Genomic DNA, 15,031 nt, shown 5'->3' with positions numbered 1-15,031 from the left:
AAGGGGGTCGAATGCTTGACTCGGGTGGTAGATTTCCTTGTAGCAAGACGCCATAGTGAACTGCGGCAATGGTCTTTCCATAATTCATCCAGATGAATCCTGTACTCTCACCATAGTGTACCAGTCTGTAATTCAGGAAAAAGAGGCACCCTCCAGAAAGCCAGGGGTTCAAGGAAAGGTGTAGCAGAGGGGAAGCATGGAGCCCAATCTGTCGGTATCAGAACCGGGAGGTGAATGCCATTGGTTCCAAATGGACCTCACTAGCCGGGTGGAGGTGGGGCAACCCTGAGGTTTTTTGGGTGGACGGGACACCTTCCCTCTTTAACTATTCCTCTGTGATCTGCTAGCTTTCTGCTTTAGGGGCTGCTGTTGCTTATGCTGCAACCATCCCTCTGTTAGCGCTGCTGAACACAGATGGGGCCCTTATGCAACGTGTGAATGCTCCACAAAAGAGAGAAAGACAAATGCCTTCTTCTCTGTTTCCTCCAGTGCTTCTCCAGGACCCTCCGCGCCAGGAAGGCCGTCTGAGCTGACGGAGCACTTCGAAGAGTTGCCAGAGACAGAGATCAGCTTTGTAAGTGTTCCCTTGCCTAAACCACCCATGCCAGAGTCTGCCTTAGCTTCAGGAAAAGGAGAGGAGCCCTATTTGGATGATGTCACTGCAGTGTAGTCCCATAAGGGCACCATTGCACAGAGTTACCGGGCCTCAAACCTTTAAGGGATCCCTGCCACCTTCCTTTATGCCTAAAGACCTACTGCCTAGTCTCTGGCTGTAAACAGAGCTTGGCAAAGTTTCCTATCTTTGGATTGGCTTGGGGGGGGGGGTCTAGGAGTTGTAGCCCCCCCAAAAAGGGAACTTTCCAAAAGCAGCGGTGGGCATAGGACAGCCCCCAAGATTGTGGATACACCTCCATGTTTGTGGCCCCTGAAATTTTCCACCAGGTCCCTCAGCTCCTCCTAATGTTTAAAAAGGATGGTCTGAAAAATGGTCCAAACCACGGAGAAACAATGCCCCTTCCCCCAAATTCATGAAAATGGGCAAAAATCCCTCCCCTTGCTCTCATAGGCACCCAGAACTTCATGCTCCTACCTTCAAACGTATCTTGGTTTCCTTTTGCAGTCCTTCTCAAAATGGTGACTTGAGGTCAAGTTGCCATTTTGTGAGGGGCTGCAGGAGGACACAGGTATTTTGGCTTGTCAAATGACGGCTCTTTTTCTCCATCAGTCCTCCTCTGCTGTAGTGTACGCCACCTTTTTGGTTGTCCTTGGCTCTTAACATCAATCTTCTTCTTTATTTTTTCCAGTGAAAGACCCAGGGGAATGGCTCCTTTCTCCCCCTCCTTTTTTTAGACACAAGCGGAAGACTTTCTCTGCGCTTCGCCCGGTCGGAGGGCTGGTGAATCTCCTGCTGGTTCCCCCCTAGACCACCAACATCTTGGGACTCTTCCTAGTTGGTTTGGGGTCCGAACGGACCAGAAGGCTCAGCCGCGTCACACGTGGATACGTTGAAACCTCCTTGCTCCAGGTACCCCCCAACTTGGGCAAAGGGACGCTCGCCCCCCGAGCGCGGTGGGAGTCTGGGAGACCACGATTTGAGAAGGGGCTGGCGTCCTTCCGCGGGGCCAGAGACCCGAAACGGAGGCGGCGCATTCGAACGGAGCTCCTTTGGACACCGCAAACCGCTTCTCCTCTTCCCAAGAGGAGTGGAATTAGCACCGGGGGATTGTGTGTGTGTGTATTGGTGTTGCAAAATATGAACAATATCTTTTGTATTGTGGTTTAAACTGGGTTCCCTCCCTTCCCAGGTTGCCATATCAGGGTGGTTGCTTGTTTTAAGTTTTAGGCCAATATTTTGAATCGACGCAACTAAGAGTCTAAGGAGGAGATGGGGTTTTTTCGGTCTCCTTTTTGGAGGGGAGCCACACGGAAAGGTTTTTGGGGTGGAAGGAAGCTGCACCGTTTCCCATCTTGAATTAAAACCAAAACCAGGGGCTGCTCCTCACCTTCAGAAGCTGTTACAAGGAAAGGGGGTCTCCTCTTTGGTCCCTTTATATCCCCAAATTTTTGGTGGTGGTTTTAAACCGCTGTGCATCTGCTCCGAAGCTGCCAAGAACAGTAAGCCTTTAGTGTTTTACACTTGGACCAAACTTTTCCCTTCCTTCCCCTTCGTAAGCGAGGAAGGCTATTCCCATTTTCGCAGTATTAAAGCCCTTTAAAGGGCTCAGATGTTTCCTTTTTTTAAAATAATAATAATCTAAATTCACTGGTTTCTGTTGGGATTTTTAAATATAGATATATATCTATATTGCTCAGATCCTTTGAGTCTTTCCAATGCTTTTCATTATCTCGAAATGGCCAGCTCTTTGCTTCCTCTCTCCTTTTCAATCTAGTTTGGATTCCCCCCCCCCTTTTTAAAACCATTTCACTGGTTTATTTGTTTAAAGATCGCCAACCGTTTGGACGGCGTTTGGGAGATGACCGTTATCGGTGTCGCTTTTATCTCCCTGCATTCAAAGGATGTGCATCGTGCCGATAACGTTTTTTAAAAATAGGAAAATATATAGTCTGCGTTTTTAGGAAAAAGGAGATAAAATATAGCCTTTCCTCCCCAACAATAGTTTTATATCTTCTTTTGGTCTACAAAGACGAGGTGCAAAGCGCTAGTAAAGAGGCAGGGTCTTTTCTCCCCCTTTTAGCTTTTTACGTCCAGCTGAGACTAAACTGCCTCTCTCCAAACTTGAAGCGAAAGAAAAGGATGTTTCATTGGGGGGGTCTTTGCATTTGTTCAGAGAACGTCAGAAGGTGAAATCGCCATCCCTCGCCTTCTCGGAGTCTTATCCTAGGGCCAGCGTCGCTTGCGATCGCCAAAAGCTGTTCTAAACCGGCATCCGAAGACGCTGCTCCGATCCAAACCTGGGCGCCAAGTCTCCGTTGCAAACCAAACCTTGGTGCCGAAAACGGGGCGTGCCGGGGGTTTCTCCTCAAAGCAGGGTTTAAGAAATCAGGGACAATGTCGGGGATGCCCCAGGCATTCATAGTTTGTTCTATTTTTGTAGTTTAAAAGGTTAGCGCAATGTTGCGGAGGGTAGACAACGCACGCAATGCAACGCAGGAAGGGACTTGGTTCTCTTCCGGTGACTTTTTCAACATCAGGCTCACAATTTGGAGGTCTTTTCCTGACTTTAAAACACAGCCTTTCCTCTTCTCTCCCAATTCTTCCCATCCTCTGAGTTATATTTAAGTAACTTGTCTATATTAGACACCCTTCGGTGAACGTCCCCCACAATTCTCTATTTTTGTCCCGCGGGAAGGAAAAGGACGCAAGTACGTCGGTTGGGCTTTTGTCGTTATATAATAATAATAATTATTTTTCACAATGTTAACTATTTATGAAGTTGTATTTAAGGATTAGCTCATTTAAGGGGATGGGGATGGGGAGGGGGCGGACTTCTCTTTCTATAGCACATCATTATAGGCCTTGCTTTGGAAAGGATTTGAAGGAAACAGCAAGCGGAGATGGTTTTATTTTTGGAAGAAGAAGAAGGAGAGAAAAAAGACTGGCGCTGAGTTGTGTAGTTTCTAGTCGCGAAAGGAGTGTAGCGGGATGCAGAAACAGGAATCGAAAACATCGGGTGGAGGCGCTGGGAGTGCGCAAAACATCTCTCCATCTCGGCCGCGTCGTGTTGTGGGTTTTTGTCGCTTGGTCGCCTGTGCTGCTGCCGCTTCTTTCTTTTTCCACGGACGCTGGGTTCTGCCCCCACTTCGCCCATCGCTTCCCGAGAAAACGCGTGGACGGTTTTCTGGCCTCGTCGCCCGACATGCGCCCATGCATTACGCGACTCTGTTGAATAAAGCTCTCTTTGGTTCTTTTTCTCCCGAGAGTCATGGACTGTTCAATTGTAGGCTGCTGTTTTAGTCGACTGGGGAACACCTTACTAGGCATATATAGCTCCTCCAGTGCAACTCTATGGTCGACTTTAACCAAAAGTTTCACTGAAGGACCCATAGAGATTCCTAGAGAGAACACTTGCCTGGGCACTTGTGGCTCCTCCAGCGCAATTCAATGGTCAATGGCCGGCCGATCGTGACCACAGAGTTGCACTAGAGGACCTACAGAGAACACTCTACTAGGCCTTTGTAGCTCCTCCCGTGCAACTCTATGGTCAGTGTCTGTCGGACATTGACCATAGAGTTGCCCGGAGGACCTAAAGATTCCTAGAGAGGCATCCTCTCAGGTCTAAAAACATGCTGTTTTTGTCATTTGCGTTTTTTCCACATTCATGGGTGTCCTGTGCCCCTAACCCCAGTGAATGTGGGGGGGGGGGGGGATTAGTGTAAATCTTGCCCCTTGGTGTGAAGAAGCAGTTGTATTCCATGGGCACAAAAAGAGGGTCCCAGAAGGCCCTAGGGGTAGTTCAGACAAGGACTTTTTCCAACTGCAGTTGCCCTGCTCCCACTTGGCACCAAGCCCTGCAACCCTCCATCCTCCCGATGCCAATGCTGCTGAAAAGCCTTACAGCTGGACAGAGGATGAGGAAGGCAAAGGCCCTTGGCTTTGCCAACAGAGGAGTACCTCAGTGGTTCGCACTTTCATGGGCAGAAAGCGGTCTCTGGACCCATCTGGGCACTGGCCCCAGGTTCCCTGGGACTGCAAAGTGAGGAAAGGGGCTCCAGAGGCCATCTCTTTATGGAGGAACCCCTGGCATCTTATTTATTTATATATGTTGGCATTGCCCAAGAGAGCTTGGAAAAGTCCCAGTTCTGCAGGAAGAGGGCTTCCAGAGTGGCTGGGGGCCATAGTGCCGTGGCACTAAACCAATGGTCCCCAAATGGTGCCCTTTAAGAGATTTTGGTCTTCAGCTCCCAGGAGGAGCCTCTCAGCCATGTTGGCCAACGGCCTGGGATTTTGGGAGCTGAAGTCCACAATCCCTTAAAGGGCACAGTTTGAGGACCATGATGCACTAAATGCTCCAAGTTGCATTTCCCAAATCCCCAAAACAATTGGAGTTCCCCCATTGGAGATGGGATGCTGAGAGAGACCACCAGATGGCGCTCCAGGACAGAAGTCGGTGAGAAGCCCAAAGAGGCTGCAGTGTCTTGAGTATCCACAAGAGGGCGCCCTTGTATTGGGAATGTTCTTTATTGATAAAACCGAAGTCTATGAGGACTCAGGTTATTTTCCCATTGGCTCCCCATTCCTGAGGGGGCGTGGCCTCCTTCCCTTTACCTGGGCCTTCCTCCACTCCCATTGGCTGCCTATTCCCGAGGGTCCCTCCATTGATGCCAATGCTGCTAGAAAGCCTTACAGCTGGACAGAGGACGAGGAAAGAAAGGGCCCTTGGCACTTCCATGGGCAGAAAGGGGTCTCTGGGCCCATCTGGACCCCTAGGAAGGCTGCAAAGGGGCTCCAGAGTCAGAAGGCTATTCTTTTTAATACAAGAGGGCGCCCTTGTCTTAGGAATTCTTTATTAGCCACATCTTGTTACACTGAAGTCTATGGGTAAAGCCTTTGAGCCTCACTGAAGAAAGAAGTTGGCAGCAGGAGCGTCCGTAGGCTCCAGTCTTACCTCCTCAGATGCACATATATATATATATATATATATATATATATCTCAGGATGCCAACTTCTCTCTTTCAGTGAGTCTCAAAGGTGCCATAAAATATCTAATTATTATTGTTATTATTATTATATCTGAAGAAATCTGGCCCCCAAACCCCCCAAAATCAGCCCTTTAGGGTCTCCGCTTTGGCCCTCTAGGCCTTTGAGACTCCAACTCCCATGATTCCTGAACAAGGAGCCTAGTGACTGAGGCTTCTGGGAGTTGAAGTCCAATAAAACCCAAAGGTTGAGAGGCGGGGCTTTCCTGGAGGGTGTGTCCAATCAGAGCCTGGTCGCCATGGCAACCTCTAGAAGGCGGAAGAGGCGGGAGAAGCCTACGCTCCTCGGCCGGAGAATCTATGGTTGTGAGGCCGCGCTTCCGGGTGCCGCTCCTTCCGTCGCTCTCGGTGACCCTCGGCTTCCGCTTCCGCCCCGAGGACGACGTCCGCGCTCCGTCAGTGGCTGCTTTTGGGGCCGAGAAGGAAGGCGAGAAGGGCCCCGAAGAAGGGGAGGAAGGTGAGCGGAGAAGAAGAAGGAGAAGGGGGCGGGGCCTCAGGGCCACTGCAGCACCCATCATCCCCCAGTCCCCATAGGGAAACATTGAATGCTCGCCCTAGGCTTCCCTATGGGCAAGTATTCCCTAATGATCCTCGACGGCGTTGGGCCCCAAGCCCTGCCCTTTAGAAGAGGTTTTGGACTACAGCTCCCAGAAGCCTCAGCCGCCTTCGCCAACAGCCTGGCATTTTGGGAGATGGAGTCCAAGATCCCTTAAAGGGACCGCTGCTCTATGGTCAACCCTTCCCCAATGATTCCCTATGGGCAAATCTTCCCCAATGATTCGCTATGGGGAAGCCTTCCCCAGTGATGCTCCATGGGCAAGTAGTTCTCAGCATGTCTCTATAGGCAAGCATTCCCCCATGTTTCCCTAGGGACCAGTATTCCCTTATGATTCCCTATGGCAAATATTCCCCAATGATTCCCTATGGGCAAGTATTCCTCAGTGATTCTCTATAGTGAAGTATCCCCCAGTGTTTCCCTATGGGCAAGTATTCTCCTAGGTTTCTCTATGGGCAAATATTCCCCAATGATTCTCTATGAGCAGTTGTTCTCCAATGATTCCCTATGGACAAGTGTTCCCCAGTGTTTCTCTATGGGCAAATATGGGTTCTCTATGGGCAAGTATTCTCCAATGCCTTTTCTGATGATGCCAAACCCACAGATGCTGCTGGCGAAACATCAGGAATAAACTCTTCCAGAACATGGCGCCAGAGCCCCCCAAAACCCACAAGAAACTATGGATGCTGGCCGTGAAAGCCTTTGACCTGACATCTTATTGGGCAGCTTGACACTGTGCAGCCATTTTGGACATCGCTCCACAAATAGGAAGTGTGTGTTGGGGGGGGGGGCAACTTGAAGCTTAGGGAAGTTACTTTTTTGGGCTCTCAACACTCAAAATCCCGTACTTGTATAGAATCATAGGAAGGGACCCCAAGGGCCATCTAGTGCAACTCCTTCTGCCATGCAGGAACTCTCAGTCAAAGCATCCCCATTGACAGATGGCCATCCAGTCTCTGTTTAAAGACCTCCAAGGAAGGAGACTCCACCACAATCCAAGGGAATGTCTTCCACTATCAAACAGCCCTTGCTGCCAGGAGATTCTTCCTAATGTTGAGGCGGAATCTCTTTTCCTGGAGCTTGCATCTATTGTTCCGCATCCTATTCTCTGGAGCAGCAGAAAACAAGCTTGCTCCCTCCTCAATATGAGGGATATCTGACCACTTTTTGCAGACTGGAGGCCTGCCTAGATCCTTGTAAGAAGAAAGGTCAGGTATGACAAAGGAATAACAATGGCACCTATATTTCCATACTGCTTCATAGTGAACTAGCACTTCCTAAGCGGTTTATAGTGTTTATAGCCAATTGCTCCCAACAAGCTGGGTACTGATTTAGCCAACCTATGGAAAATTGGAAGGCAACCTCCAGGATCAAACTCACAACGTTGCGGCTGCAGGACCGGCATCTAAACGCTTCCGATGCTGGGAGATACAGAATAAGAACATCCCACACTTTTCCAGCCCTCCATTTTGTGTCCCAGTAGATTGAAATAAGAAACTGGTGACAGCCACTCTGAAAGGTGCTTCCTTTCCTTTTCCTTTCTTTGCAGATTCTCATAGCGATGGCTCTCTCCAAGAGGGAGCTGGACGAGCTGAAGCCATGGGTGGAGAAGACGGTCAAGCGCGTCCTGGGCTTCTCAGAGCCCACTGTGGTCACTGCTGCCTTGAACTGCGTGGGGAAGGGGATGGACAAGAAGAAAGCAGCTGGTAGGCTTACGGCAATGTTTCTGGGTATTGAAAATAGCTGCTTCCCTTCCCTGCTAACTTTAGCGCCTGAGCAACCTGGAAAACATTGGGCTTGGGGAACTTGTATTGGCGACCATACAAAGAGGATCAACCTTTGGTCCCTATAGACCAGCGATTCCCAATCTCTGGTCCTCCAGGTGTTTTGGACTTCAGCTCCCAGGAGCCTCAGCCATCTCAACCAATGGTCTGGGATTCTGGGAGCTGAAGTCCAAAACACCTGGAAGACCAAGGTTTGGGCATTGCTACTCTTGACTAATCCTTCTACTCTTGCTTCCTGTGGTTTGGAGCAGAGAGGGGCCTTTCCTGCCACCTGCTCCCCGATCATTTGACCCTCAAAGTTGGGGAACCTTTGGCCCCCCCAGATGTTTCAGACCTCTGCAGATTAATGGTGAGAAATTGTGGGAGTTTTGGTCCAAGACGTTTTGGGCTATGCTTGTTCAAATGTAGCTGTCTCCTTAGATCAATGATCTTATTTCAAGGGTGGCTGTGAAGCCTGGGTTAAGGTTAGTAAGACTGAATGTCAATATGCTGTTGTGGAGATGCCTAGTGTTCACAGACTGCGATTGAAGGCAGCTTGGGATGGACTTCTTTGGATCTCCTCAAAGCCACCTTTTCATAATGTGGCTCTCTAGCCAGGTTCCTATTCCCATTCACTCTGTCTTCCTCAGATCACCTCAAGCCTTTCCTGGATGACTCCACTCTGCGGTTCGTTGACAAACTCTTTGAAGCGGTGGAGGAAGGCCGAAGTTCCCGACACTCCAAGTCCAACAGCGACCGGAACCGCAAGAGAGAGTTGAAGGTGAGCCAAAATCTCAACTGGTTTTTGTACTTTAACACAAAGTGCGCCAGGGGTTAAAGAATGTGTGCATGGCAAACCCATTGGCATGGGTTTTCCTCTTCCCAGGAGGACTCTGTGCTGTCATGCTTGAAAGTTCAAAATAAAAGGGCTTTTTCTTGGCAAGAAAAAGTACTTCTACTTTGGGTCCTGTTTAGGGTACTTCCTGTATCCATTTTTCTGGGGTCCTTGGGGGCCCCAAAAGCTGGTTGTGGCATTCTGGGAGTTGTCATTCAAATCAGTTTAAGATGCCTACAAGCTGTGCCTCTGATGTTCTCCTCTGCCATTAATGCTCTCACCAAGCTACTCCCATTTCTGTTCCCTCAGGATGTGTTTGGCGAAGACCCTGACATTTCAAAGGAGTCTTCCGGAGTCAAGAAGCGTCGCATCCCTCGCTTTGAAGAAGTGGAGGAAGAGCCGGAAGTGATCCCCGGCCCTCCAACAGAAAGCCCAGGGATGCTGACTAAATTGCAGGTGGGTCTAGAGAAACAGAACCTCCCAACTTTTCTTCTGGGACTGGAGAAAAGTTCTGATTGCCATTTGTTCTGTGCTGGAAGTGGACTAGTTCCAAGGCTACCCAAGACTTGGTTCGGTGTCAGATGCTGGGACACGTTATTGGTCTGATAAGCTTTATTGGTGGCAAATTATGCAGCAGGTGATGCACAGCAGAGAAGCATCCCAGCCCTTTTGGTGTTGGGATCCAGTAGACACTTGGGGGAAGTATGATTTGGAGGTTGTCTTATACAACTCAAGAGGGCCAAGTTTGGGACAAAGGCAATGTTTTGCCCTCAGTAAAAAGGAGACTAATCCAGCTTTTCACTTACTTACTTCCTTTTTTCTTCAGATCAAGCAAATGATGGAAGCGGCAACACGGCAGATTGAGGAAAGGAAAAAACAGCTGAGTTTCATCAGCCCGCCTGCGCCTCAGGTACAGCTTCTGACACAAGCAACAAAGTACACCCTCCAGTTGTAGTTTTCTTCCTCTCTCCCTTTCAGCCCAGGGTTCCTGCCCAAGTGAACTGCAACCCTCTTCTCTTTCGCCCTTGCAGCCAAAAACTCCAACAACAACGACAACAACAACGACGCAGCCTGAGCCCCTCCCCATCGGCAACACCATCCAGCCCTCACAGGCGGCCACCTTCATGAACGACGCCATTGAAAAGGCCCGGAAGGCCGCTGAGCTCCAAGCCCGGATTCAGGCTCAGCTGGCCTTGAAACCCGGGCTCATTGGCAACACCAACATGGTCGGCTTGGCCAACCTGCACGCCATGGGGATTGCTCCGCCGTGAGTATCGGAACACGCTGTCACCCCGCGGGTTGGGGGTGGGGAGAGACCTTTCAGTTGATGCCACACAAGAGAGCACTGAGGACATCGCTCTGAATGGCTTGTCCATATTGGAGAGAAATGGGTCAGAGGGGCAGGAATGCCTGATTGAAAAAGGGGGTTTCCCAGCCTTGCTGACCATGACCATCTGGCCCTTTGCGGCAAAGGTAATACCCAGGTTGGCATTGCAGACAGGTTAGGGTCCTCCCTTGGCCCCAGAAGCTAGTTTTGCAGAGGGCGGGGGAAGCTAGACTGCTTGGGAGATACATCCCTTCCCAAACTGGGGTTACATGTTTTCTTCTATGTAGTTAAGTGGTTCTGAGTGCTAATTTGGACTCTGGGAGAGCAGGCTTCCAATCCCTGCTCAGTCAAATGGGGGAAAGTTCTGAAGTAGCGTTGTTGTTGTTCTTGGGTACAGACTGTCATGGATTTTATTGGCTGAAGTGAGTTGGAGTCCATGAAATTGTATGCCAATAAAATGGATGCCCTTGAGGCTGCATGTGGTTGAACCTTTTTTGCTTATTTGTTTTTGTAATGACCAATTATCCGTATCTCCTTTGGGGGTGTGACTTTGTAACTGTGTTCCACATGGGAAGAAGCCCAAATACCTCATTCCCAAGACTGTATTTCAGGACACACAGACTGGGACCCATGCCCCCGCCCAGCAGTTTTAAGGCTCGCGTCCTCAGGGCTGCGTTGTAACCAGACATTGTGTCTTTGGGGATGTCTTGGCCCAGGAAAGTGGAGCTGAAGGACCAGACCAAGCCAACGCCGCTGATCCTGGATGAGCAGGGGCGCACGGTCGATGCCAGCGGCAAAGAGATTGAGCTGACGCACCGCATGCCAACCCTCAAGGCCAACATCCGGGCCGTCAAGAGGGAGCAGTTCAAGCAGCAGCTCAAGGAGAAGCCCTCCGAGGACATGGAGTCCAACACCTACTTCGACCCCCGCGTCTCTATCACCCCAGCTCAGCGGCAGAAGAGGACCTTCAAGTTCCACGACAAGGGCAAGTTCGAAAAAATCGCACAGAGGTTGCGGACGAAGGTACAGGTCGCTTTGAAATAGGAAGACTATTATTATTTATTTAAATCATCCTTGTGTGCATTGCTAAAAAGTTTTCTCTCCCCATCAGGCCCAGCTGGAGAAACTCCAGGCTGAGATCTCCCAAGCTGCCAAGAAGACAGGGATCCACACTTCTACCAAGCTGGCTCTGATCACGCCCAAAAAGGAGCTGAAAGAAGGAGATATCCCTGAGGTGGAATGGTGGGACTCGTTCATCATCCCCAACGGCATCGACGTGTGAGTTTCTCTGCCCTTTGGTTATGAGATGCTGGGGAAGAAAGTCTTCTCTTCTAAATAACAGCTGAATCTCCATTCTGGCCTTTGCTTTGGTTTTCCTAGACCTGTGTGCTGCTCTTATGACCACTTGGGAGCTATTTTCTTTCTCAAATGATAGAATTAAAAACAAAATCAAGGGCAACAGCAGACGTTTGGAAAGTGCAATTGCCAGTTAGAAGTAACTAGCTGCAAACCATTGTAATCACTCGCCATTCTTTCATTTTGGCACAAATGCAGGACTGTACTCCCTCAAATGAACCTGTTGTGAGATCCTCTGGGGATGCTATTCCTTCTGTCCCATTATATCTGATGAGATTACAGGAGACAGGGCCTTCTCAGTGGCTGCTCCAACTCTGGAATTCCCTTCCCAGAGAGGATAGATTTACACCCTCCGTACTACCATTCTGTAGGCAGATGAAGACCTTTTTGTTTCGACAGGCCCCCTTGGTCATAAAAGGATTGGGAAGAGTGGAGGGCAACAGCCACTCGGGTGGCACTGGGTCCATGCAGACTTTTCCCTCACACCCCTCTCCTCACATTTTTATTTCAGAAAAACAACTGATTTCCTTCAAAGAGAGGACTATCATGGCATCACGAACCTGGTGGAGCACCCGGCTCAGCTAAACCCTCCAGGTAACTGGTCCTGTTACTGGGAGCCCATAGCACAGAGCGGTCATGGCTGAGGGACAGATGTTTCCCGCACTCTCTAGAGTTCTTCCTTAGTTGTCCTTTTTCTCTCTGACCTTCTAGTGGACAGCGACACGCCAGTCACTCTGGGGGTCTATCTAACCAAAAAGGAGCAGAAGAAACTCCGCCGCCAGACCCGCCGGGAAGCCCAGAAGGAGCTGCAGGAGAAGGTGAGGCTCGGCCTCATGCCGCCTCCAGAACCAAAAGGTAAAAAGAAATAAAATCCTTCCTTGGCCAGGCAGATTGTTGGGTGCCAGGGGCCGCTAAGCACACTTTGGTTGGAGTTGGTGGCCCTAAAAAGCTGCCCTTTTTCTTCCTCTTCAGTACGGATCTCAAACCTGATGCGGGTTCTGGGGACGGAGGCTGTTCAGGACCCAACCAAAGTCGAGGCCCACGTGCGAGCGCAGATGGCGAAGAGGCAAAAGTAAGGGGGATGTATACTTTGTGCAGTTCTTGGTATTTTGCTGATTTTTTAAAAAATAGCTTTCCTATCCTGCTTTGTTTCCTATGGAGTTCAGAGAGGGAGCATGGTAATACTTTGCTATAGTTAATGTGACATTGTGATTTGCATGCCAAAAATTGGCCAGCAGAGTTCAGGGCCTTGCACTTTGCATGCCATGGAATCCGAGAATCACAGGAGATGAAAAGGAACGCAAGGACCATTGAGACCAACCTCCTGCCATGCAGACATGACTAAAAGGCAAAAAACCCCGAGCTCTTGATGTGCAACACCCGAGGCATTTGTTTTTCGAATATAGAGAAAGGAAGCCGCCTCTGCCAGTTCCTTACTCATGTGTCTCTTGTGTCCCACAGAGCTCACGAAGAGGCAAATGCCGCAAGGAAGCTCACGGTGGAACAGAGGAAAGCGAAAAAGGTGAAAAAGCTTAAAGAAGATATTTCCCAGGGGGTTCATATAGCAGTTTATAGGTGAGTGGTTCCCCCATCCCCAAAGCCAGAGACCTCTTAACCAGGGCTGTGGAGTTGGGACGCCAAACCTTTTGACTCCTGAACCCTCTGTTTTCCTACTGTCCCAACTCCTTCATACATGACAAATGTGTATTAAATTAGTATTAACAAATTGACTGTAGTTAAAAGGGTTGCACAGGGCATTTCAGCACCACTCCATGGATCGCCAGGCTACATAGGGGGACAAAATAGAAAGTATATTGATTTGATTGAAATTTGTGAAGAAGAAAACTTTGGCTGAATCCCTATGAAAATAGATATGCAACAAACTGGGTGTTTAATGTTATAGGTTTTTCTTGGTACGTTTCTACCAACTCCAACTCTGTCCATAATTGGTTTTGACTCGGTAACTCCGACTCTGCAACCCTGATCCCAAAGTCCCCTCTCCCCTTCGGTGGCATGGCTCTCCCTGCCATTTGCTGTAATCCGTTTCTCCCTCTTCTCCCTCAGAGTCCGCAATCTAAGCAACCCAGCCAAGAAATTCAAGATCGAAGCCAACGCGAACCAGTTGTATCTCACTGGAGTTGTGGTTTTGCACAAAGATGTCAATGTGGTCGTGGTGGAAGGAGGTGAGATGGTGCAGGGTGCAAGTGGGACTATCTCGGCCACTTACGAAAGACGTTTCGGTTTGGGGAGCATTTGGGTTTTCGGAATTCCAGATAAGGGAGACTCAACCTGTAATGTTTATATTAACAGTGCAGGGTGGCTTTGCAGACTCTTTAAAAGTAGAATTGCTTTTCTGATAGATTTCCAGAGACTTGGCTTATACCCCCTTCTTCTTCTTCTTCTTATTATTATTATTATTATTATTATTATTATTTTGGAAGTTGGAGCAGAAAAAGGATTGAGGCCCAAGACTATAAAAACAACCTTAGGGGACCTCCCTGTGGTCCCACAGAGCCCATTTCTGACATTGCTACTCCATGTTCCTCTACTCCATGTACCCTTGTACCCCTACTCCATGTACAAGTTGCTACCATTGTGAATGCGTCTTTTAAAGGGTAATATTGCTTGCTGTTTTCGTCTCTTATAAACTTGTAATGTTCTTAAGAGGGAGTCTCCGGAATCAAAACAATTAGTTAAAAAGCTCTCTCTTCTTCCCTGCCCTCTTATTTTTTCTCAGGCCCTAAAGCACAAAAGAAATTCAAACGGCTCATGCTGCATCGAATAAAATGGGATGAACAGACATCGAATACGAAAGGAGACGGTAAGGATGAGGGTTTTCTTGGTGCGTTGGGAAGGCATGGGAATTGCTCTGGCTCTCTCCATTTGTTGAAGGCGAGGGCAGGCAATTTGGAAAAGGTGTGTTTGTGTTTGGCTTTAAGCAGCCTGTCTAAGAATTTAATAGGGTTTTCTTAGCTAGAGAATACTCAGAGGTGGTTTTGCCAATTCCATCCTCTGAAATATCGCCTACAGCACCTGAGTCTCTTCCAGACTCTTTCCTCTTTTATATATTTACTCACCTGAATGCCTAAAGTTTGTGTCTGTGGACCATAATAAATTAAGACTGACTTTTGCCGCCAGGTAAAAAACATTATGTTTCTGTACAAAGCAGGGTGGTTTTATGGAGCAGGTGGGTTTTTAGTCTGTTCTTTTAACTTAATTATATTTTATGTGATTTTTATATTATATTTTATTGTATATATTTTATGTGACTTTATACGTAGATGTTTTAATTGTTTGAACTTGATAATAATTTTATAGGTTTTATCTGTGGGCCGCCTTGGGACCCTGTGGGGTTTTTCCCCACAGGGTCCCAAGGCGGCCCACAGATAAAACCTATAAAATTATTATTATGGGATATAATTATTATTATGGGATAATAAGGCGGCCCACAGATAAAACCTATAAAATTATTATTATGGGATATAATTATTATTATGGGATATAAATGAAATAAATAATATATAAAATATAATCTC

At 48.4% G+C, this 15,031-nt stretch overlaps 2 protein-coding genes across 5 annotated transcripts in view; both read left to right on the top strand.

The window, feature by feature from the left end:
- LOC149301776 (phosphatidylinositol 4-phosphate 5-kinase type-1 alpha-like) overlaps positions 1-3,879 on the top strand; it is a 29,746-nt gene extending 25,867 nt beyond the window's left edge. For both annotated transcript variants that reach the window (XM_089483852.1, XM_089483851.1), the window contains exons 16-17: positions 490-574; positions 1,305-3,879. In XM_089483852.1, the coding sequence (XP_089339978.1) occupies positions 490-528 (39 nt within the window). In that variant the 3' untranslated portion in view covers positions 529-574; positions 1,305-3,879. The remainder of the gene's footprint in view (positions 1-489; positions 575-1,304) is intronic.
- Positions 3,880-6,004: 2,125 nt separating this feature from the next.
- The window catches only part of PRPF3 (pre-mRNA processing factor 3), a 10,564-nt gene continuing 1,537 nt past the window's right edge, over positions 6,005-15,031 (top strand). The window contains exons 1-14 of one of the 3 annotated variants that reach the window (XM_089483017.1): positions 6,005-6,115; positions 7,764-7,920; positions 8,628-8,758; positions 9,122-9,268; positions 9,639-9,722; positions 9,844-10,080; positions 10,851-11,162; positions 11,251-11,417; positions 12,007-12,089; positions 12,207-12,350; positions 12,468-12,567; positions 12,957-13,017; positions 13,560-13,678; positions 14,233-14,316. In XM_089483017.1, coding sequence (XP_089339143.1) covers positions 7,776-7,920; positions 8,628-8,758; positions 9,122-9,268; positions 9,639-9,722; positions 9,844-10,080; positions 10,851-11,162; positions 11,251-11,417; positions 12,007-12,089; positions 12,207-12,350; positions 12,468-12,567; positions 12,957-13,017; positions 13,560-13,678; positions 14,233-14,239 — 1,737 coding nt within the window. In that variant the 5' untranslated portion in view covers positions 6,005-6,115; positions 7,764-7,775 and the 3' untranslated portion in view covers positions 14,240-14,316. Of the gene's footprint in view, positions 6,116-7,763; positions 7,921-8,627; positions 8,759-9,121; positions 9,269-9,638; positions 9,723-9,843; positions 10,081-10,850; positions 11,163-11,250; positions 11,418-12,006; positions 12,090-12,206; positions 12,351-12,467; positions 12,568-12,956; positions 13,071-13,559; positions 13,679-14,232; positions 14,317-15,031 lie in introns of those variants that run through there. The other 2 variants (XM_089483014.1, XM_089483016.1) reach the window with 2 other exon arrangements.

Source organism: Sceloporus occidentalis, unplaced genomic scaffold (genome assembly GCF_023333645.1).
Source record: "Sceloporus occidentalis isolate IW3139 unplaced genomic scaffold, rSceOcc1.0.p SCAF_20, whole genome shotgun sequence".
Taxonomy (NCBI): Eukaryota; Metazoa; Chordata; class Lepidosauria; order Squamata; family Phrynosomatidae; genus Sceloporus; species Sceloporus occidentalis.
The sequence above is the reverse complement of the archived record's forward strand: the minus strand, read 5'-3'. Positions and strand labels throughout refer to the sequence as shown.